The sequence below is a fragment of the Carcharodon carcharias genome, chromosome 10 (genome assembly GCF_017639515.1).
Source record: "Carcharodon carcharias isolate sCarCar2 chromosome 10, sCarCar2.pri, whole genome shotgun sequence".
In the NCBI taxonomy this organism is placed as follows: domain Eukaryota; kingdom Metazoa; phylum Chordata; class Chondrichthyes; order Lamniformes; family Lamnidae; genus Carcharodon; species Carcharodon carcharias.
The window spans coordinates 33,705,723-33,729,938 of NC_054476.1; the positions used below are offsets into that span (position 1 = coordinate 33,705,723).

General features: G+C 42.1%; 1 protein-coding gene across 1 annotated transcript in view; it reads left to right on the plus strand.

The window, feature by feature from the left end:
- Positions 1 to 24,216, plus strand: part of spon1b (spondin 1b) — a 393,024-nt gene that overhangs the window by 243,203 nt on the left and 125,605 nt on the right. Inside the window, exon 7 of the mRNA XM_041197861.1 lies at positions 21,633 to 21,697. Within this exon, the coding sequence (XP_041053795.1) occupies positions 21,633 to 21,697 (65 nt within the window). The remainder of the gene's footprint in view (positions 1 to 21,632; positions 21,698 to 24,216) is intronic.

Here is a 24,216-nt window from a genome sequence, read left to right on the forward strand (position 1 = left end):
TCCCATGTCCATATTGCTATAATTAAAGTTTTCAACTAGCAAGTGGAAAATAAACAGTTGGTTTTAATGCCTCAGTGAAACATTTTTCCCCGGAATTTGCTAGCAGCAATGTCCTGGAGATTAATCTTTAGTTCCTGGGGACTCTGGGACAACCCTGGAGGGTTGGGAACCTGTATCTACATTAGATTATTGAGAAGCACCATTGCCATACATCTGTTGAGATTTGTATGCCTTGTGTAATGATAATGAATCACAAATGACACACTGGGAGTGACTGTGTTACAATCTCCGTGTTAATCAATACACAATACACAGGCTCACTGTCAGTAAAAAGAGGACCCACTCCCCACCACCTCTCTCTAATCACATCTCACGCTGTATTATTCCTGACGGTCTAACCTCGAGTGAACTTTTGGTTTATAATCCCATCTCATGTTTCACATTACAGTTATAAATCACTTAAGCTTCTTTCACTGGTTTTATGTTGTCAACTAACCCCTCCAATCAGACCACCAGCCTATAATCTCTCTCAGTTTTATTTCTGCTTCACAATCTTCTTAACACTTGGATCACAAGGAGCTGTTGGGAATTCTATGCTTTCCAAATTTACCTGGTTTTGCCTGAGTAGATTTAATGCCCCCACACAGAGATTTCTCGCCTAACTCTTGTCCAGATTCTGCTTCATTGTCTTCCGCACCCAGTTGGCACTAGGTGCCCATTCGAGATCTGTGCCTAGGTAGTGAGTATTGACAGGGTCGGTATGATGAAGGAGGTGCAGTGCAAATTCCAAGGCTAAAACAGTTAAATTATTAAGACAGGTTGCATTCCCGCAAGTATGGAAGATTAAGTTGTGATCTAATTGAGATGTTGAATGTGATTAAAGGATTTGGTCGGGAGAAGCTATTTCCTTTGGTGGGAGTTTGGAGTCCAGGCCAAGCGGTCATAACCTTAAAATTAGAACTAGGATGCTCAGGGAAGATGTCAGGAAGCTTACATTCACACAGAGGATAGTGCAATTCTGGAACTCTGTCCTGAAAAAAGCTGTTGAGGTTGGGGGTCAGTTAAAAATTTCAAACCTGAGGTTGATAGATTTTTGTTGGGAAAGTGTATTCAGGGTTGTGGAATCAAGGCTGATAAGTTGAGTTCAGTTACAAATTAGCAATAGCGTAACAGGCGCAAAGGGCAAATGGCCTCCTCCTGTTCCTGTGTTCCTATGTACGTAACCACAGTGGACGCAACAGAATGTTAGAGAGGGTGCAGCAAAAGGTTTAGGAGAATGGTGCCATGAATAAGAGGCTTCAATTACGAGGATAGATTGGCAAAGTTGGGAAAGAAAGGAGAGAAGGATGAGAGGAGACGAGATAGAGGCGTTCACTTATCATGAGGGGTCTAGACAGAATAGTTAGGGAAAAGCTGTTGGGAGGAACAGTCAAGAACCAGGTGACACAGATTTGAGGTGATTGTCAAAAGAAACATAAGGAACATGAGGGAAAACACTTTTTTTACCCAGTTAGTAGTTAGGATCCAGAATTTGCTGCTTGAGAGTGTGGCAGAGATAGATTCAATTGTGGCTCTCAAAAGAGAATTGGATAAGCACCTATAGATTAAAAATGCATAGCGGTGCAGGAAAAGGTCAGGGACGTAGGACTAATTGAATTAATGTTGCATATGCAAAGGACCAAATGGCCTCCTCCAGCCTCTCCTTTGAAGAGTACCATGGATTCTTTTATGCCCACCTGAGCGGGCAGTTGGGGTTTCAGTTTCACACCTCCTCCGAGAGAGATGGCATCACTAACAGTGCGGTGCTCACTCAGTACTGCAGTGAGCATGCCTAGTGTGCTTCTGGAGTGATGTTTGACAGAAAACCTACTGAATCAGAGGTGAGAGCAGTACCCATTCAGACAAGGCTGACATTAACTAACTGGCCGTGAGAGATCCAATTAAACACCTAAATGGTTATTGGAAATAGATTTATTCAGTAATTGGCGAGTTGATACATTATTCTGTGAATGCTTAGCATAGATCTCTGCGTTAAAGACTGCACATGGTATCAGAAGTATTTAATGGTGAACAGCAAACAGAAACTGTTAGCTGAAAAAAGACAACATGTTGTGAACTGTCAGATTATCAACAATTTATGATGCCATTTTGTAGGGAGTAGATTGAAAATAAAATCTAGTATTTCTGATTGTGGCTATGCTAATACACAGAGGATTTTTGTACTCTTGCAAATAGTCACATCTGTCAAACTATCTTCTGGGAGAAATTAACTTGCCTTTGCAAGAAGTAGATCGATGGGGGTTGAACAAATGCAATGTTAAAATCATGTGGCATATGCTCACACAATGCTTGTTACCAGCTGTGGGGCCGTAATTTGCTGATGCAGTGAAATCTGTTCAAGCAAAACTGCTGTACACAGCTCTGTGACTGATCTCTGGCTGTTTGCCGGGAACACCTTTGCAGGTTTTGCTTAATGAAAGCGCGCAGTGCCACCAAAGCCCTGGCCAAAGAAGTCAATCAAACGATCACAGGCAGGCTGTTGCACACCACTCTGCTTAATGTGCCCCAGCTGTCTTAGGGAAATCAAAACTTCTTCAATTTTAGGCTTGTGGAAAAGCGTTGCCAAACTCTGAGGAGAACAAAGGGAAGAAAAGAAAGATTTGAACCTACGTCATGTCTTTCACAACCTCAGGACTTCTCAGAACAATTGACAGCAAAACAGCTTCTTTGCTGCTGAAACCTTCATCCGTTGCTTTGCCCCCTCGAGTTGTGACTATTCAAACATACCCCTGGCCAGACACCCACTTTCTCCTCTCCATAAATTTGAGGTGATCCAAAACTCTGCTGGTTGTGTCCCTTTCATCCATCATCCCTGGTCTCACTTGTCTACTCGGGTGCGTGGTTAAGCGATGCTTTGATTTGAAAATTCTTAGTCCTGTTTCTAAATCCCTCTTTAGCCTCACCCCTCCCTATTAATGTAATAATCTCCAGCGCCACAGGCCTCCAAGATCTCTGCACTCCTCTAATTCTGGCCCCTTGAACATCCCTGATTAATTGTCAAACTATTGGTGGCTATGCCTTCAGATTCCTGGTCCTGAGGCTCTGGAATTTCCCATCTAAACTATCTTTATCTCTCTACCTTATCTTCCCCCTTTAAGACATGTCTTAAAACCTACTCTTTGACCAAGCTTTTGGTTATCTGCCCTAATATCTCCTGATGTGGCTTGGTATCAAATTTTGTTTTATAATGCCCTGTGAAGGGCCTTGGGATTTAAAAAAAAATTCTTTCATGGGATGTGGGTGTCGCTGGCTAGGCCAGCATTTATTGCCCAAATTGCCCTTGAGAAGGTGGAGCTGAACTGCCTTCTTGAACCACTGCAGTCCATGTGGTGTAGGTACAATTGAAGAAGTTTTGATTTCCCTAAGACAGCTGGGGCACATTAAGCAGAGCGGTGTGCAACAGCCTGCCTGTGATCGTTTGATTGACTTCTTGTAGATGATACACACTGCTGCTATTGTGTGTCGGTGGTGGAAGGAGTGAATGTTGAAGGTGATGAATGGGTTGCCAATCAAGCAGGCTGCATTGTCCTCGATGGTGTCAAGTTTCTTGAGTGTTATTGGATCTACACTCATCCAGGCAAGTGGAGAGCGTTCCATCACACTCCTGACTAGTGCCTTGTAGATGGTGAATAGGCTTTGGGAGGTGAGTTCGGAGGTGAGTTACTCTCTGCAGAATTCCCAGCCTCTGACCTCCTCTTGAAGCCACAACATTTATATGGCCGGACCAGCTCAATTTCTGGTCAATGGTAACCCCTAGGATGTTGATAGTGGGGATTCTGTGATGATAATGCTGTTGAATGCCAAAGGGAGATGGTTAGATTCTCTCTTATTGGAGTTGATCATTGCCTGGCATTTGTGTGGCACGAAAGTTACTTGCCACTTATCAGCCCAAGTTTGAAAGTTGTCCAGGTCTTGCTGCAGATGGGCATAGATTGCTTCAGTATCTGAGGAGTCATGAATGGTGCTGAACATTGTGCAATCATTAGTGAACATTCACACTTCTGATGTTATATTGGAAGGAAGGTCATTGATAAAACAGCTGAAGGTGATTGGGCCTAGGACACTGCCCTGAGGAACTCCTGCAGTGATGGCCTAGAACTGAGATCACTGACCTCCAACAACCACAACCATCTTCCTTTGTGCTACGTATGACTCTAATCAGTGGACAGTTTACCCCCCTGATTCCCATTGTCTCCAATTTTGCTGGGGCTCCTTGCTATCACACTCAGTCAAATGCAGCCATGAGACAAAGGACAGTCACTCTCACCTCAACTCTTGAGTTTAGCTCTTTTGTCCATGTTTGAACTAAGGCTGTAATGAGGTCAGGAGCTGAATGGCCCTGGCAGAAGCCAAACTGGGCATCAGTGAGTAGGTTATTGTTCAGTAAGTTTGTTAGCACTGTCTTTGACCCCTTCCAGTACTTTACTGATGATGGAGAGTAGACTGATGAGGTGGTAATTGGCCAGGTTGGATTTGTCCTGCTTTTGTGTACTGGACATACCTGGGCAATTTCCCACATTGCCGGGTAGATGCCTGTGTTGTTGCTGCACTGGAACAGCTTGGCTAGGGGTGCAGCTAGTTCTAGAGCACAAGTTTTCAGTGCTATAATCGGAATATTATCAGGGCCCTTAGCTTTTGCAGTATCCAGTGCCTTCAGCCATTTCTTGGTGTCACGTGGAGTGAATCCAATTCACTGGAAACTGGCGTCTGTGATACTGGGGACCTGTGGAGGAGGCTGAGATGGATTGTCCAATGGGCAGTTCTGGATGAAAATTGTTGCAAATGCTTCAGCCTTATCTTTTGCACTGATGTGCTGGGCTCCCCTGTAATTGAGGATGGGGATATTTATGGAGCCTCCTCCTCCAGTGAGTTGTTTTAATTGTCCATCACCATTCGCAACTCGATGTGGCAGGACTGCAGAGCTTAGATCTGATCCACTGGTTGTGGAATCGCTTAGCTCTGTCTATTTCTTGCTGTTTTCACTGTTTGGCATGGAAGTAGTCCTGTGTTATAGCTTCACCAAGTTTACAACTCGTTTTCAGATGCCTGGCGTTGCTCCTGGCATGCCTTGCTGCACTTTTCATTGTACCATGGTTGATTCCCTGGCTTGATGGTAATGGTAAAGTCGGGGAAATGTGGGCCATGAGGTTACAGATTACGTATATAATTCTGCTGCTGCTGATGGTCCACAGCATCACATGGATGTTCAGTCTTGAGTTGCTAGATCTGTTTGAAATCTATTCCATTTAGCATGGTGGTGGTGCCACACAACACGATGGAAGGTATCCTCAATATGAAGATGGGATTTCTTCTCCTCAGGTACTGTGCAGTGGTCACTCCTACCAATACTGTCATGGACAGATGCATCTGCAACAGGTAGATTGGTGAGGATGAGGTCAAGTAGATTCTTCCCTCTTGTTCCCTCACCACCTGCTGCAGACCCAGTCCAGTAGTTATGTCCTTTAAGACTTGGCCAGCTCAGTCAGCAGTGCTGTTGCTGAGTCACTCTTGGTGATGGGCATTGAAGTCCCCCATCCAGAGTACATTCTGTGTCCTTGCAATCCTCAGCGCTTCCTTCAACTGGTGTTCAACATACTGACTGATCAGCAGAAGCCAGGGCAGCGGGCTGGGGTAGATGGTAATCAGCAGGAGGTTTCCTTGCCTGTGGTTGGCTTGATGCTATGAGACTTCATGGTTCCAGAATTGATGTTGAGAACTACTAGTGCAACTCCTTTCCGGCTGTATACCACTGTGCCACTACCTCTGGTCCTACCGACAGGACAGACCCAGGGTTGGTGCTGATGGTGTCTGGGACATTGTAAGGCATGATTCCATTAGCATGACAATGTCAAGCTGTTGCTTGACTAGTCTGTAGGACTGTTCTCCCAATTTTGGTACAAGCCCCCAGATGTTGGTAGGGGGTCTTTGCAGGGTCGACAGGGCTGGGTTTGCCAATGTTGTTTCTGTTGCCTAGGTCAATGCCAGGTGATCTGTCAGGTTTCATTTCTTTTTGTAAATTTGGTAGCAGTTTGACATAACTGACTGACTTGCTCAACCATCTCGGAGTCAACCACATTGCTGAGGGCCTGAAGTCACATGTAAGCCAGAACAGGTAAAGATGGCAGATTTCCTTCCCTAAAGGACAATAGTGAACCAGATGGATTTTTACCACAATCAACAATGGTTTCATGGTCACTATTACGAAGACTAGTTTTTTTTTAAATTCCAGATTTACTAGCTGAATTTAAATTCCACCAGCTGCTCTGGTGGGATTCAAGCCCATGACCTCAGACGTGGCCTGGACCTCTGGATTACTAGTTGGGTGACATTAGCACTATGCACCACCTCCCCTTTGCGTTACAGACACTATATATATATGCAAGGTGTAGTTGAAATATGTTTGAAATGTAATCACTGTTGTAACATTGAGACACGCAGCAGGCAATCTGTACACAGCAAGCTCCCCAAAGCAGCAATGTGATAATGACCAGGTAACTATTTTTGTGATGTTGGTTGAGGGATAAATGTTGATCAGGATACAGAGAAGTCCTCTGCTTTTCAGTGAAATAGTGCCACCGGGTCTTTTACATCCACCTGAATGGGCAGACCGGGGCCTCAGGTTAACATCTCATCTGAAACATGGCACCTCCAGCAACTTGGTGCTCCCTCACTACTTGCACTGGGAGTGTTAGTTTAAATTCTGTGCTCAAGTGTCTGGAGTAGGGCTTGAACCCACAATCTATTGACTCAACTGCCATATTACAGCCAGGTTATATTATGCATGGCACAGCCATTATGGTTTGTGTTGTAGGGTGGCTGAGTTGTACTATTAGTAATAGAGTTGATCTGCAGACACTCCTGAAGTGGAAACATTAAGTTTATTTACATCAACTACACATGTGCTTTCCATAGAACCATAGAAAAGTTACAGCACAGAAGGAGGCCATTTGGCCCATCTTGTCCATGCCAACCCGAGGACACTTAGGTGCCCTTTCTAATCCCACCTTCCTGCATCCAGCCCATAGCCCTGCTGCTTACAGCGCTTAAGGTGCAGATCCAGGTACTTTTTAAAAGAGTTTAGAGTTTCTGCCTCTACCACCAACTTGGGCAGCGAATTCCAGACACCCACTACCCTCTGCGTAAAAAAGTTCTTCCTCATGTCCCCCCTACATCTTCTGCCACTTAACTTGAATCTATCTCCCCGGTTCTAGAATTCTCCACCAAGGGAAACAATTTTATCCTGTCCACTCTATCTATTCCCCTCCTAACTTTGTACAACTCCAATCAACTTCAACTCTATCACTACACCCTCTGCTGAGGTAGCCTGTGCTACTCTCCTATTGGTTACTAAAGATCATGTGCTCTTTCCTAACAAGTATTCTTAAAGGTACATTACACACTAAATAACACCATAATTACTACATTCCTCCCCCTTTAACTTGGGCTATACATATTATATTTACAAGTACATATTTTTCAAGACAACATAATATTTACACTGGGTAAGGAATTTACAGGTTCAGTCTTTCAAGTGGAACATTGCAGCTCCACAACTTCAGATTCTTTGCCTGGAACCTCCTTTTCTGGAGCTGCCTGAATATCAGGTGCTTCAGTGGGCACTGGCAGTTCTGTATCCTCAACTTTTACAGAAACATCAGACATGTCAGTCCTGGGTTGAGTGTCCTCACAGGGAACGCAGACTCACTCATGATCACTGGTGGAAGCAAATCTTGATGATTTGTCCCTATCTTCCTTAAATGGTCCACATGTTTATGGATGATCCGGCCTTCCACTTCCATGCGGTAAGATGGAGGTCCAGTCACCAAACTTAGTTCATCCACTAACCACTTCGAAAAACCCTTTTTTCACATATACCAGCTCATGGCAAATTTCCTCTTGCTTCAAAGCCAGTTGTGTCTAATTTTCTGGCTTCCCTGACACCTTTCCACCTTCCCCTCTAAATTCAGTATTATTAAGCTCAATCTTGTCCTGAGACAGCATTTCAACAATAACTCTGCAGGTGTGACACCTGTTGTTGTGTGAGGGGTAGTTCTGCATTGAGAGAGAAAGTGTGCTAGCTTGGTTGCCAAGGAATCACCAGTTAGCTTTCTCATGCCTTTTCTTGAATGTTTAAACCGGCCTTCCAGCCAGTCCGTTTGAGGAAGGGTGGTACGGTGCAATTTTTACATGAGTGATACCGTTGAGACTGATTAACCTTTGTAACTCAGCACTCGTAAATGCTGCGCCATTATCGGAAATGACTACTTCTGATAGTCCATGAATGGCAAAACTTTGACATAGTTTCTCAATTGTAGTGCCCGACATTGGTGACTTCAACTCATTTATGTCCAACCATTTTGAAAGGGCATCGACAATGAGCAGAAACATTGTTCCCAGGGAAAGTCCAACGTAGTCAATGTGTAACCGCACCCAGGGTCTACCTGGCCACTCCCAGGGTGTAATGGAGCTGTCACTGGCAGCTATTGCAGTTGCTGACATTGTACACAGTACTTTACTAAACTCTCTACTTTGCCATCCATCCCTGGCCACCATAGATAACTGCGTGCTATGGTCTTCATTCCGTAAATTCCTGGATGGGCACTGTGTAGCTCAACTAAAAGTGGCTCCCTTCCCTCTGGAGGATCTATCATTCATGCTTCCCACAATAAGACGCCATCCTGACTGGTTATTTCATGCCTTCTGTTGAAGTTTGGTCTCATTTCATCAGATACGGGCTCCTGTGAACAACCATGTAGCACTTGTTCTCATACTTGAGATTGGACTGGGTCCCGTCTTGTCCAGTCTCTGATCTGTTGAGCACATACTGGTGAGGAACCTAAGAAATTTAACAGTAAAACAGGTTCCTGTGGAACTGGGATGTGCTCATCATTTTCTTGTAAAGGCAAACGGCTAAGGTTTGCTGCCAGGATTAACACCCATCATTGTATTCTTGCTGGGGATATGGATGGTATAGCTTTTTCTTCACTAAACAAACCTAGCAATGGTTTGTGGTCTGAAAGGATTGTAAAATGGCAGCCATATACGTACTGGTGAAATTTCTTGACACCAAAGATGATGGACAGGCCTTCCTTTTCTATCTGTTAGTATCCCTTATCCACTTTGGTGAGTGTCCTTGACACATAACCTATTGGCCATTCAATGCCATCATCCATCCGATGAGAGAGCATTGCTCCCACTCCATAGGGAGATGCGTCACATTTCAACAATTCTTTCATCTGGTCAGAATGCACTAATAGTTTGGATGAGTACAACAATTGCTTCACCTTTATGAAAGCTTCTTTCTCGGGCAAGACTAACATTGGTTCTTTCTGAATAGTTGAGTGTAGGGGGCTCAGCACTGTAGACAAATTGGGTAAGAACCACACATAATAGTTGATCATCCTCAGGAATGATTTGAGATCTGAGGTGTTCTTTGGCGCAGGTGCCTCTCTTATGGCTCTCACTTTCTCTTCAACCAGGTGGAGGCCCTGTGAATCTACCTCGTGACCAAATAGATTACTTTCCTCGCTTGGAATGTTCAATTTTCTTTTTTTAGACACACTCCAGCTTGCAAGAAATATATTTTAAGACTTCTTCGAAGTTTGCCAACTGCTCTTTATCAGTGAACAGTGTCACCAATACATCAACTAAATAGACTACAACCTGGGGCAGTTCCTGCAGTGAGATTTCCATTGTTCTCTGAATGATGGCACAAGCTGAGAAGACACCAAAAGGCAATCATGTATATTGGTACAACCCTTTGTGGGTATTAATTGTGACAAATTCCTGGGAGGCATTATCCAATTCTAGTTGTTGATAAGCATGACTCATGTCAAGCATTGTACACGTTGTCCTTCCTGCCAGCTTGGCATACAGGTCTTCAATTTTTGGAATGGGGTGCGTGTCCAGCTTGGCTACTTTGTTAATCATCAGTTTCTAGTCTCTACATATTCTGACACTTTGGTCAGGTTTTAAGGATGGGGACTATGGGTTCTGCCCATCCTGAAAACTGAACGGATTGTATAACACCCAGTTTCTCTAGTCTGTTCAGCACAGTATCAACTTTTTCTCAGAGGGCATATGGCACCAGTCTCGCCTTCATGAATCAAGAGCTTGCTTCCAGGTCCACATAAGTCTTGGCCTGCAGGCCCTGGATTTTCCCTTGATGACGGTGGTGTACTTACTAAGTAACTCTGGTCGCCCACTTGTTCTCAGCTGGAAATTTAAGCCCATTCTAACTTAATCTCCTCTAACCAATTTCACCCCAGGAGGCTTAGGCCTTCACCTGCTATCACCATCAAGGATAGCTGTGCTGATTGGCTTCCATAATGGACAGTTACTATGCCTTTTACTTGAATGTCTTCACCTGTGTATGTTTTTAGCTTGACAGCTGTTTGATCTAAACTTAATTGATGTTCATCATTATTTAAATATCTGAAAGTATGTTCCCCAATTACTGTAGTGGAAGCTCCTGTGTCTTCTTCCATTTTAACAAGTTTGCCATTTACTTTCACTGTGACAAATATTGTTTCTGTCTTTCCAACTTTCAGATTAAGCAGTGAGTAAATGTCTGAATTTGTTGTTTCAGGCTCTTCTACATTGTAGATTTCATTAGGCTTCTTCTTTTGTTTACAAGTCTGCTTGAAACTTTCCTTGCACTGTTTCATTATATGTCCATTTCTGTGACGATAGTAACATTCGAATTTATTTTAATTGCCAATTGTTAAAAGACTGATTGTTTCCACCTCTATTAAAATTATTCTTTGATCTCACAGCTAAGTTTTTTTCTTTATTCGTCAGCTAGCAGGGACTGTTTCCCGCTTCTCGGCAGAGTCTCGCTTTATCGTGCCATCTTCGCTTGAGGTTTCCTGCCCAATGTGGAGGACAGTGTCATTCTGCACACCCTGTATTGCTTGTGAATCTCGTAGAGCACTTCCCATGGTTAGCACTATCTCTAGCGCCTTCTTGAAATCCAGATTCACTTCGGACAATAATCTTTCCTGAATAGTGTCCACTTTCACAATATACACTAAGCGATCTCTGAGCATGTCTTTCAGGGTCATACCGAACTCACAATGTTCCATTAGCTGTTTCAAATTTACCACATAGCATGCAATTGTCTCACCTGGGCCTCTATTTTACAAATTAAATCTGAACCTCTGCATCGTGACTGAGGGCTTGGGTTGAAAGTGACTCTTCATGAGCTCTACCAATTCATCACAATTCTTCGAATCTGGGGCACCGGGTGCTGTCGAACTTTGAATCAACCTGTAGGTTTTGCTCCCACTAGTGCTCAAGAGGATCGTCCACCTCTTCTCTTCCCCCACAATCTCATCCGCTTGGAAAAAGAACGTGAGTTGTTCTATGTATTCAGACCAATCATCTGTGGTGGGATCAATTCTCCCAAATTGTGGCATTTTGAGAGATGACAACTTATTTAATTCCAACATAGCTTGCTACTTACAATCACTGGGTGAGGTACAGTGCTAATTTCTTCTTAACTTGATTTCTTCTGTTCAATCCTATTTTATCCTCATCGCCAGTTTGTTGTAGGGTGGCCGGGTTGTACTATTAGTAATAGACTTGAACTGCAGACACTTCTTAAGTGGAAACATTAAATTTATTTAGAATATACTGCAGCAACTACACATGTGTTTTCAACTCCAACTATATCTCTACACTCTCTGCTGAGGTAGCCCGTGCTACTCCCCTATTGGTTACTACAGGTCATGTGACCTTTCCTAACATGTATTATCCTTAAAGGCAAATTACACACTAAATAAAATCATATTTACTACAGTTTTTGGTTGGGGAGGCAGTGGAGGTATTGTCACTGGACCAGTATTCCAGAGACCAAGCGTAATGGTCTGGGGACCCAGGCAGATGGTGAAATTTGAATTCAATAAAAATCTGGAATTAAAAGTCTGACGATGTCCATGAAATGATTGTCATAAAAATCCACCTGGTTCAATACTGCTCTTTAGGGAAGAAAATCTGCTGTCCTTACCTGGTCTGGCCTACATGTGACACCAGACCCACAGCAATGCCGTTGACTTTTAAATGTCCTCTGACCAGGGGCAATTATGATGGGCAATAAATACTGGCCTAGCCAGCAAGGCCCACACCCCATGAATGAATAAAAAAAATTCACAGCCATCATCTGTTCCAGTTTGTCACTCATTTGATTAGTAAGGAAAACTTAACCCAGTTACCACAAGCACTGCTGAAGGTGAAGCTTTTTATTTTTTTGGCAGCCTAATTTTTTTTGTAATTCATGAATAATTATGTTACTTGCAAAAGAATGGCTGATGACGGGAAACAGTGGCTGCAATGCGATCAGAGGATCACGAATAGATTCATGTTGTAAGATTATCTGCTGCTATGGAGGCCAGTAGTTGTAATGCCGCTGTTGTCTTATGGGTGAATAAGCACAAAGTCAGCGTGTCACCAATCTTTTGAAGGTGACACCAGCAGACTTTTCCGAGAATATCAGAATCATACAGCACTGTCAAGGCCATTTGGATTTTTTAAAAAAACATCCAATTTGCCCCATTGCCCTGCTCTTTCCCCATAGCCCTGCAAATTTTCTCCTTTTCAAGTGCTTATTTAATTCCCTTTGAAAGACATTGCTTCCATCATCCTTTCAGGAAGTGTGTTCCAGATCATAACAATTGTGTAACTTCTCCTCATCTCTCCTCTGGTTGTTTTGCCACTGACCTTTAAATCTTTGTCTTCTTGCCAGTGAAAACAGTTTCTTTTTATTTAGTCTATCCAAACTCCTCAATTTTAAAAACCGCAATTAAATCTCTTAACTTTATTTCAAAAATGTTTCATGATCCTCTAGAATAGATCTAAATGTCATTTTGTTAATTGGTGACTGGTTGAGAGAAACGCTGGCTAGGCCACGTTGATTACTTATCCCTTCTTTGCAGCCATAAGGCCGCTTAAGAGGTGATTTGATAACCACATCATGTAACATGGGGCAGGGTCTTTTTCCTGAAGGACATGAATAAAAATTCTGTTTTTAATCAGCCCACATTTACTGATTACACATTCAACAACTCTCCTGTGTGGTACTGAAACTCAAAACCACTGTTTTTTTTAGGTGGGAGCCATAACCACTATAATGTTAAATTCCATTGATGCTCCTGTTCATAATAGCAGTGTAGTATACTGTGTCCCTACGTTGGGTAGGTCTGAATGAGCCCTGTGAACTATTTTGTTAGGTTGTTATGCAGGACAACACAACTCCTCTAAATCACAATAGTAAGGCCCCAGAATGGCCCAAAGCACTTTGCAGCCAATGAAGTACTTTTGAAGGACAGTCATTGTTGCAATGTAGGAAACATGACAGCAAAATTGTGCACAGCAAGCTCCTACAAACAACAAAGCAATAAATGACCAGGTAATCTGTTTTAGTGAAGTTGGTTAAAGCATAAATATTGGCCAGTACACTGGAGAGAACTCGTGTGCTTCTTTTCAAAATAGTGCCACGAAAGCTCTTACATTCAGCTGCGAGGGCAGACAGGGCCTGGGTTTAATGCCTCATCAGAAAGACCTTGAAAAGTGTAGCATTCTCTCAGTACTGCACCTGGAGTGTCAGCATAGATTATGCATACCAGTTCCTGGAGTGAAACTTGAACCTGCAACTCTCTGATTCAAGGTGAGAATGCTACAAACTAAACATAGTTGAATTGATGATGAAAGAACTGTTTAGTAAAAAATCTCCCTCTTTCAAAGCTGCATCCTCTTGCTGGTGACATTGCACTGGATGTCAGCAGGTGTCTGAACCATCCCCACATAGCCTTCCTGTGAGATTGCATATTGACAGGTTAGTTATCCTTGCAGAGCATTGCACTTGAGACCCAGAACAATGGTAGCTGGATGCTCATGCAGGTACTTTCTCAAGACACACTTATTTGACGTTAATCAAATCCAGGAAGACTGGTGGAGTCTGCAGTCCTTGTAGCTTTATTTTCATTGTGCTTGCTAAGTTGTCTCCCCACTAACTTCATGAGCTGGATTTTGCGTTTTTGGGTCAAATGCAGTTCTCAAGAGCGGCAACCTAACATGGATTTGCCTTGATTGGGTTTGATTTGCCTTTTCCTGAAACTAATTCGCAAGGGTAATTTCAAATTGAATGGGTCTTTGAGATACAAAGACACTGGCTGTCTCAAACTCTCAAGATGTGAAAGCCACAATACAGGATGCATAATCGACCTAACCACCCACATTATTTGGAAAAGAATAAGGGACTTGAAAGAAGGTCACAGGATGTAACAGCCATAATTTCTGTTTGCTTTTAAAAACAGTAGATGCTGTTTAGCAGACTGAGTTCTACCAGAAAGCCATCAAACCAGTTGTGAGTCAACTAAGCAACCAGCTGGTACCACAACAGTAGGACTAAATCCAGCCCAAGGTGATATTTTAAGCCAAGAATGCAAAAGTAAGAACTTGACCATGAAAAGTGTAAGAAAAGGGAGCATTCTCCAAAATTGAATTTTTAAAAAAAATCTAGCTGTACAAAGTCTGCAGGAATAGGAAGGGAAAGAACTTGGGCGCTTAAGGAGGTTAAATGGGATATTATAATTGTGAAAAATGTCAAAATTCAGATAACCAGTTGTCGAAGAATGAAATACTGAATCCAGGTGTTCACTCACTTACAGGATTTTATGTATACTGTTGACGCTTTTCGTCTTGCACTCATCAAGACAATTCACCAGAATACCAAACTGTAAAGGGAACAACAATTTATACCGCATGAGAAGAGAGTGCTGATTGGTTGGTAAATGGAACCTGATTGATAGAGGCATAGCTATGGAGAATGCACCAGTTAACTGGTAATTGCCAGTTAACTGCCAAACTTTGTTTAAATTCAAGCTAGGCAGGTTGACTCTAATTGGTCAAGGCATCGACCTTTGTAATGAACTAGAGAATGGCTGCCACCTATTTTGTTTAGTTGAAAAGGGCACAATATGTTCCTTTTGTCTGCAAAGGACAGGATGATATGTGTGAATATATATAGCTTCTAGTACGTGTAAGTGAGCCACACTGCGAGTCTAACTGATAAGCCAGGATTTTACAGCCCCGCCGTGGCGTGTCTCCCCCTGGCGGCCGCAGGGAGCCATTTAAATCTCCATTCAGTTCAGTGGGAATGTAATATTCCGCCGGGCAGGAGGGGCTGTAAAACCCTGGCCATAATCTTAAATTGGCTGTCAGTGTAACTCTTACCACAGCCAAGATTGTTTAGCAAATGTTGTCCAATTGCAGAATCATATCTAATGTTGGATACTATGTCTTGAGTTTTGCAAGCACGGGTTAGTTGGGTACAATCAGTACTTTGCCTGCTCCTCTATATATGAGCACAGGTGAATGCCCAATTAACACCTCCCACCCCCCTCCCCACTGAATAAATGAACACCCAGTTAACGTACAATTAAAAAATGCCTTTCTCTCTTTAAATAAAATTAATAAAAAGAATTTATATGGACAACCCAAATTGCAAAAATTGTTATAGACTCATACTCTGCAAAACTTTACATTGTGAGATGACCCTCCTCCAGGACCTGCTGCATGCAAAACATTTGAATTCTCAGAAAAAATGGCACTAAATGTAATACCCTCTAAAGCTGGAAGGTTATCACAAAGAACAGAAGATAATTTAAAATTTCACCCATAGACTGACTGGTAAGGACCAAACCCTCCAAGCATCTGAAGAGAATTCCTTGCATGAACTGCCCATGCTAGGGTGGTTGATAATGTAGACCAGAGTGCATTTTACATACAATGTGCATTTTACATACTATTTCATCAATCATAGCATGATTCCTTTCACATAGACCATTGCTAAAAGAATTCTCAACTCGTGACAATAATATTCACATTCTTATGCATATTTCCGACGTTGGCAAATTCACCTCCATTATCGGTCAAAACTTTGTTGGTGTCCCAAGTGCTATCCCTACCCAAGTTTCCATGTTTTTGTCCATAATAACTTTCTTCCTCTTGCTATACATTAATGTGGAATGCTAACTCTGTTAGCCAAATCTATAAAATGTAGAATAAAAACATTTCTGTCTGTGTCCCATACTTTTAGATCCATGGCAACTACATCATTAAAGTCAAGCTCCACTGAAAGGTTTACAATAGGATGTGGCAGTGTCCTTTGATCCCTTTGACAGATTTCACAATTGTCACCTATCACTTCTCGTAACCTTGTATCGTCCTCATCAACTATACTTGTATCTTTCAGCCGGATTTTTAACCATTGCCAAGGAGGATGGGAAAATTAAAAATAAAACTTCAGGAAGGCAGTGAAAGCTTTAGATATGGTGCTGAAAAGATTTACGAGAATGGTTCCAGGGATGAAGGATTTCAGTTACATGGATAGATTGGAGTGATTGTCAAAAGAATCAAAGGTGGCATGTGGAAAAACATTTTTCGCTTGATAGCACAGGACTTGAATATTGCTGAAGAGAGAGACATGTTGCCAAAGCTTTTCATCTTGCACTAATCAGGACAAAGGCAAGAATGCCAAATTTCAAATGCTCACAACAATTTATACTACAGGAGAAGAGGGTGCTGACTGGTTGACAAGTTGGCTCTGATGGGTGGAGATGTTGCCATGGAGAAAACAAAGGGGAACTATAGTTTTCCCAAGCTCCCAGATAATTCAAAAAATGTGCAAGGGTTAAACATATTCCTTTTGTTTGCAGAGAATGGGTCCCTGTGTATGAATGTATGTTTCTTCTACCAAGTGTAAATGAGCCACATTACAAGCTCGAATGATTAAATTTGTTTTTTGGATTAATTTTATTAATTTGTCTTAAATTTGTTTTTTGTGCAGCAATTAGCACACTCAGGGTTGTTCAGCAAGTGGCAATGCCTCATTCTGCTGCCACCAGTACTTTACCGGTGGCGGGGGAGACCCACTTCATGCAGGAAGCCCAGCAGCTTTAGCTGCATGGGCTGTTGCCGGGCAAGGTGCAGTGGGAGGGGACCTTCTTTGCGAAACCCCTGGAATCATTGGAGGCATCCCCCACAAGGTCATCCTCCTTAACCCTCACCCCATCCCCATCATACTCCTTCGCTGAGACCCCAACCCCAGACTTACCTGGGCTCCTAGGTGTGATGGGACTGCCTGTAATCCCAGCGGTGGTCTGTGCTCCCGGCTGGTGCTGCTGGGAATACAGAGCTGCCAGCCAATCGGATGGCCGGCAGCTCTCTTGGGTGAGACTTACTTCCAAGAAAGGGACGGAAGTCTTGACTTAAAGCAATTAATCTGCTTCCAGTTTTAAATTTTTAAATTAGGCTAAGTTGGATAGATAAACCTGGCGAATAGTCTCAGGACTGCAAAAAAAAAATCACAGTGCCAATCCAGGCAACTTTTAGCCTTGGTTTAATAAGGATGAAATAAAATCAGAATGAAAGAGTACATAATTGCGGCTGACACTTCAGTTCAGCGATGAGGCGGTGCTACATTGTTAGAGGTGGGATATTTCAGATGAGATGTTAAATCGAGGCCACGGCCAGTGCGTTGACCTTGGTAGCCTCACTTGTAGAACAATTACAACCATCCCATGAGGCATGAAAGATGGTATATAAATGCACGTTCGTTCTTCCTCTTCTTTTATAAGCAGGAAAGCTGTTGGAATGTTTAGAAACCCAACTGGTAGATGAGTGTCCTTCATGAAAAGGAGGATGAAGCCATTCCCTACCTAGCCTTGCTTGCATGCTTTTCTAGTGCCACACAAAGTGACTGAATTGTAGCACCCCCAGGGCAGCAAAAGCCAACAAATACCTCTTCACCAATGTTGGCCACATCCCAAGATTCTTATTCCTCGTTTGGGTGTTGGATTAATAGTTCCCATCCTCGGGCAACTGGAGCTCTTAAAAAAAATTCTACCAACACATCATCAATTTCCTCCTATAATCACTTGAGGTTTCCTAGGGTGTATTCCAACTGACCCAGAAATTCGGTGGGCATTTCACCTTTCTGCTGCTGAAGCTTGGAGCATCTCTGAGATTCTAGTTTGCCAATACATGTGTGTACAGTCTCTGAATTTAATTTCTCCATGGAAGAGCTAACTTGTGCGATTCAATGATACAATGGCACTGAAATAATATTACTCCCAAGTCAGACGGTTAATTGCTATGATCTAATGTAAAATTTTTGGAAGGAGCAAAAAGGCAACTTTGATCCTTGCAGCCTATTCTGTCTTAAACAGCCTGTCATTAGATTTCACCCAAGCGTATTAATCGGGCTACATTGGCAGTGACTAATATATGAGACGCGTCACTGTAAATGGAAGGAAACGTCTCTCAGGATAAACTGATTGTGTTTAAAGTCTACCAGATGCTTGTCAAACGGGAATGATGACGTGTCTTGTAGATCCAAATTGCAGTAACTCCTGCGGCGTGATCACACTTTTATTAAGTATTGTTCCCACTTACTCCGGTGAATGCTGAGTCGTTTGCATTTTTATTATTTTTAATTTCACTTGCACAGCGTGATAAAAGCTGTTTGGAAAACAAACTTTGTTGCCAGAATGAAGTCAATTCTGCTGGTTTTGAGATTTGTTTTGTTTCTACCAGAATAGAGATGTGATATAAACCCCATAATTCCTACCTAGCATTATGTTGTTCAGCTATCACCTTTTAAAGAAATCTCAAAATCTAATGTCCTGGCACTCTCATCCTCCTCCATGCATCCTTCGTGGTTGAATTTAAGACCAATCAGGGTCAACCGTGGCTCAGTGGGGAGTATTCTACCCTCTCAGTCAAAAGGTCGCGGGTTTGACCACAACAGCTAGTTTGGCACTTTAGTCCAGTACTGAGGAAGTGCAACACTGTTGGAGGTGCTGTCTTTTGGTTGAGATGGAAATTTAAGGTCAAGCCTGCTCCCTTAGGAGGGTGTAAGAGAACCCACGGCACTATTTAAAGAAGAACAAAGGGGTTTTTCCCGGTGTCCAGGCCAATGTTTATCCTAACATCATGAAACAGATCATTATCACAGTGCTGTTTGTGGGAGCTTGCTGTGAACAAATTGGCTGCCCCATTCCCTACATTACAACAGTGACTACACTTCAGAAGTACTTCATTGGCTGTAAAGCATTTTTGGATGCCCTGAGGTTGTGAAGAGCACTATATAAATGCAAGTCATCTCATTGAAACGTAGAAGATTCTGAAGGGGCTCGAATATTCCCTGGCTGGGGAACCTAAAACATGAGGGCACAGTCTCAGGATAAGAGGTTGATCATGTCGAACTGAGATAAAGAGAAATTTCTCCACTCAAAAGGGTTTGAATCTTTAGAGTTGTCTACCCCAGAAGGTTGTGGATGTTCCATCAATAAGTATACTCGAGACTGAAATCAATAGATTTTTGATCTCCAAGAGAATCTCAGTATATGGGAAGAGAGCAGAGGAATCGAGTTGAGATAGAAGATCAGCTATGATCGTATTGAATAGTGGAGCAGGGTCGAGGGACACCCCTGCTCCTGTTTCTTATGTTCTTACATCATCTCAAACTGATTCATTGCCAGGGCCCCCCTCAGCCTTTCCTACCTCTGACTATCCTGCAGGTATTTAAAGTGTAATTTGGGAAACACTGCTTCACTCTATGTCTTCTCCCTGACTCTTTTCAAACTTGATCATATCTTGCACTGTAAGGATTAGGCTGTCACCTGTATTTCTCAATTTGAAACAATCTTTGGAAAGCACTGACGTTTTAAGAAAATTCCACAATTTCCTGTTGAAATTCGATTCCCGCAAAGGTGATCTAGAATAATGAAGGGTGCATTTTCACACTCGTTGCTTGCTCAGTGGTGTTAGAATCCCCCCCCAGGACACACTGGGTAACTGCGCCCTGTAACATCTTACTGAGCCACATGTGCCAGATAAGTTCCAGCTCCCATCCTAGGTTTGCCAGCTGTTATTATCTGAGAAAGTGCGGGGGCACTTCAGTCTGCCACAGACTGCCCCACAAGAAGGGAAGAAAACACAGCCGGCAGTCCTGCTCATGATGCCTGATACAGAGGTGGGAAACTCCTGCTCTCCTTCGAATAGTAGCCGTGTACACAAGACAGGATAGATGGGGCCTCAAATTAACATCTAATCCAAAGGACAGAAAAAAGATCATTACTTAATGTGGGAAATTATTTTATTAGAGCTGGATATAAATTTTGGGAGAATTGATTTTAGTTTTTATCGGCAATGATAATCACTCTGTTTTAATCTTATTGGCAATTATACCTAGAAATTATTATTTCCGAAAAAGTGAATGAACCATTAATGCACGTGCTTCTTATTCCTCTAACCATTGTTTTAGCTGCAGTGCTGGTCAGTTAAAATAAAAATAATTGTTGCAAAGGTGCAAAGTGAGAAATTTTCCAGTCAGCAACTCTGTGACAAAAAGGCCTATAAATTTAGGATTCCTTTTTTTTTGTAGCTTTCTACAGTCTTACAGTACCCCTCATCCCTAATTTCTTGTTTTCTCTGACTCCAGCCTCCTGTACACCCATCTCTACATTAGCAGCTGTGCCCTCAGCTGCTTAGAATCCCACCTGCCGGAAATCCCTCCCTCAACCCTTCCATCTTTTCCTCCACCCTTTCTTCCTTCAAGGCTCCTTGAAACCCAGCAGTTTCAGATTTCCCCTCTTAATCTCTCCTCCTTTGGCTTGGTGTCTGATTTCCTTCTAAGATATCTGCAAAGCGCCTCGGAATCTTATGTTCTAAGGTGCTATACAAATGCAAATCCTTCTGGCAGTTCAAATAGCAAAAAAAGCAAGAGTTGAAAAGAATTGGCTTGGCCTAGAGGGCTATTAGAATATGGGATGCTTCACACGAGTGACTAGCAAAATTGTGTCAGTCAATGTCTTTGAAACCAGATTTTAATAAGCATCTATGGGTATGGGGAAAGAGCAGAGAAATGGATTAGAGTGAAATAGTCCCTGGATAAAGTACAAGAAAGATGTCCAAGGAAGATAGCGGAACTGCAAAGTTATACCTATGAGGCTCCTTTCTCTCGAAAGGAGAAGACCTGAGTGACCTGATATAGAGGTCATTATAGCTATGAAGGAATATGACAAGGTGGATGTACAGAAGGTGTTTCCACATGTGGAGAATCTAAAACTAGGGGTCATCAATGTAGGATTGTTGCTAATGATGCCAATTAGAAATTCAGGAGAAACCTTTTACAGAGAGGAAAGAACGTGTTATCACAGGGAGTAGTCATGTGACTAGTTTAGATGCATTTGAGGGGAAAGTGGATAAATAAATGTGGGAGAAAGGAAGTAGAATATCCTGATAGGATAATATGAAGTAAGGTGGGCAGAGGCTTGTGTGGGACAAAGACCTGATGGGCCAGGTACCCTGTTTCTTTGCCTTAAATCCAATGTAATTTTACTTAATAGGTGGTACCAGAATAGAGCTGGCACCAGTGCAATGAGATAAATGACCACCTCCTACTCTGAAGTCTTTTTGATCTCTGCTTCATTTTCTCTTACAGGTTTGCTGCAATCCTAATTATATATGTATATAGTATTAACATTTTGTTTTCTTCTTTGCTTTTTCAGGGTGAGAGTGTTTTGACTGTCATCAAGGCAAAGGCTCAGTGGCCTGCTTGGCAACCTCTGAATGTGTAAGTTGGCATTCTGTCCTCTGCTGTTTCGAAAAAAATATTTTTTGCAGCATAATATTAGCTTCATTCTTGACACTAAAAATTTATGCCCAAGAATAAATCTTTCCTTGCTGTAATGCAATGCAATGCTGTACATTTGGAGAAAAAATCATTTTGAGCTCTTTGTGTGTGAATAATGCACAGTTAGCTGTCTCACAATAGATATTCTGTTGAATCATTTGAGAGTTATGGTGAATAGTCTAAAAATTAGAGCCAGACCTTTCAGAAATGAAGTTAGGAAACGCTTCTACATGCAATGTGTGGTAGAAGTTTGGAACTCTCTTCCGCAAATGACAACTGACCAATTGTTAATTTTAAATCTGAGATTAATAGATCTTTGTTAACCAGAGATATTAAGCAATATGAGGCAAAGGTGGGCATATGGAATTAGGTCACAGATCAGCCATGATCTCATTGAATGGTGAAACAGGCTTGAGGGGCTGAATGGCCTCCTCCCATTCCTTTGTTCCTATGAATATAATAGAAGAAAATTAAGAATAATGCAAGATTTTTATCTTCAGCATGGAAGATAGTGTGTGTGTGTGTGTGCTTTTTTATTTCACTTCATAATACTCATTGTAACAAACTTCATAGAGAATAATTGTGGTAATTATTAATCCTTACAGTACTGACAGGCTAGGGGGACGAAGAGCTATAGTTATAGGGAGAGGCCTAGATTACTGGGGCTGTTTCTGGTACAGTTGGGAAGACCACAAACAGGTTTAATAGTTTTTTTTATTATAATGGTTGTGCCAGAATGAATAGGGAAAATCCAACATCTTTGGCTAAGGTTGGAGTCTGTGGCAAGGGGGTGGGGTCATTAATCTAAAATCTTCACTAACAGCACGAGGACATAGATTGGGGAAAAAAAATTATACACAGAGTTGTTGGATCATGGAATACTTTGCTAAAGGAAATGTTTGAGGCGATGATCTTTGCATTTTTTAAGGTAAAAAATGGATTATTGTCTACATCAGAAGAAGATACAGAGAGCAGCATGGGAAGAGAGCGAAGGAGTGGTATTTGTCCACAATTGCTTCGGGAAGTGCCAGCATATACATGAAGAAGGGAATGACCTCCTCTCCGGTTCTAGGCATATTTTTCTTTACTATGATTGACTGATTTTGTAAATTTTAGCTCTTGCAAAGAAATGTCAACAACATTACAGTAAATAAGTTATCAGGAAAATTAACAATGTTTAGGGCTTTGACGTTTGAATCCAGGAAGTTATTTCCACCACATTATTTTTAAAATATTTAATGTTTTGCTTATGTATGACACAATAACTTCTATTTATGATAAGTAAACTTGGCATTTAAATTGCCTTAGATAAAAGCAAAATACTGCGGATGCTGGAAATCTGAAACACAAATAAATATAGCTGGAAAAACTCAGCAGGTTTGACAGCATCTGTGGAGAGGAATACAGTTAACGTTTCGAGTCCATATGACGAGTCTGTTCTGAAGAAGAGTTATACGGACTCAAAACGTTAACTGTATTCCTCTCTGCATTGCTGTCAGACCTGCTGAGTTTTTCCAGCTATTTTGATTTAAATTGCCTTGTTGGATACAGGGGAACAAATATTTTGACACATTTTTTCCATTCATTATTTTAATCAATTGATTAATACCTCTGGTAAAAGAGTTGAATTTCAGGCAAAAAATGTTAAGTATTTGAGTAGAAAGGAGACTTACTTAATGTTAGTCGGGATGAGGCACTTCACTTATGAGGAGAGGGTGAAAAATTTAGGGCTGATCTCCTTGGCAGAGAAGGAGTTAAGAGGTGGTCTGTTGGAGGATTTCAAGGTGATAAGTGTTTTTGATAGAGTAGATAGAAAAAACTAATCCCCCTGGTAAGTGGGTCAATAACCAAAGGTCATTGATTTAAAATCATTGGCAAAAGATCTAGAGGTAAAATGAGGATTTTTTCTTCACTGAGAGAATTGTCGGGATTTGGAATGCTGCATTTGAAAAGATGGTGGGAAATAATTTTAAAAGGGAGTTGGAGGATGAAAAAGAACTTGGATTCATAAGCACCTTTCATGACCACCAAATGTCTCAAAGCACTTTACAGCCATTGAAAACCTTTTTGAAGTGTAGGAAACATGCCAGACAATTTGTGCACAGCAAGCTGCCATAAACAGCAATATGAAAATGGCCAGTTGATATGCTTTCACTTGATGTTGCTGAGGGATAAATATTGGCCAAGGCACCAGGGAGAACTCCCCCACTCTTCTTCAAAATAGTGCCATGGGATGGGTCTTTTAAGTCCATTTGAGACAACAGAGAAGGCTTTGGTTTAATGGGTGGGATTTTCCAGCCCCGCCTGCGGCCGGAATTGTCTGGCCTGGCTAAACGTCAATGGGCTTTTGGCTGGGCCACTGAACCTCCCACGGCAGAGCCCATCATGACGGGGCTGGAAGGTCCTGGCCAATATCTCATCCAAAAGATGGTACCTCCAGCAACGTAGCACTCCCTCGA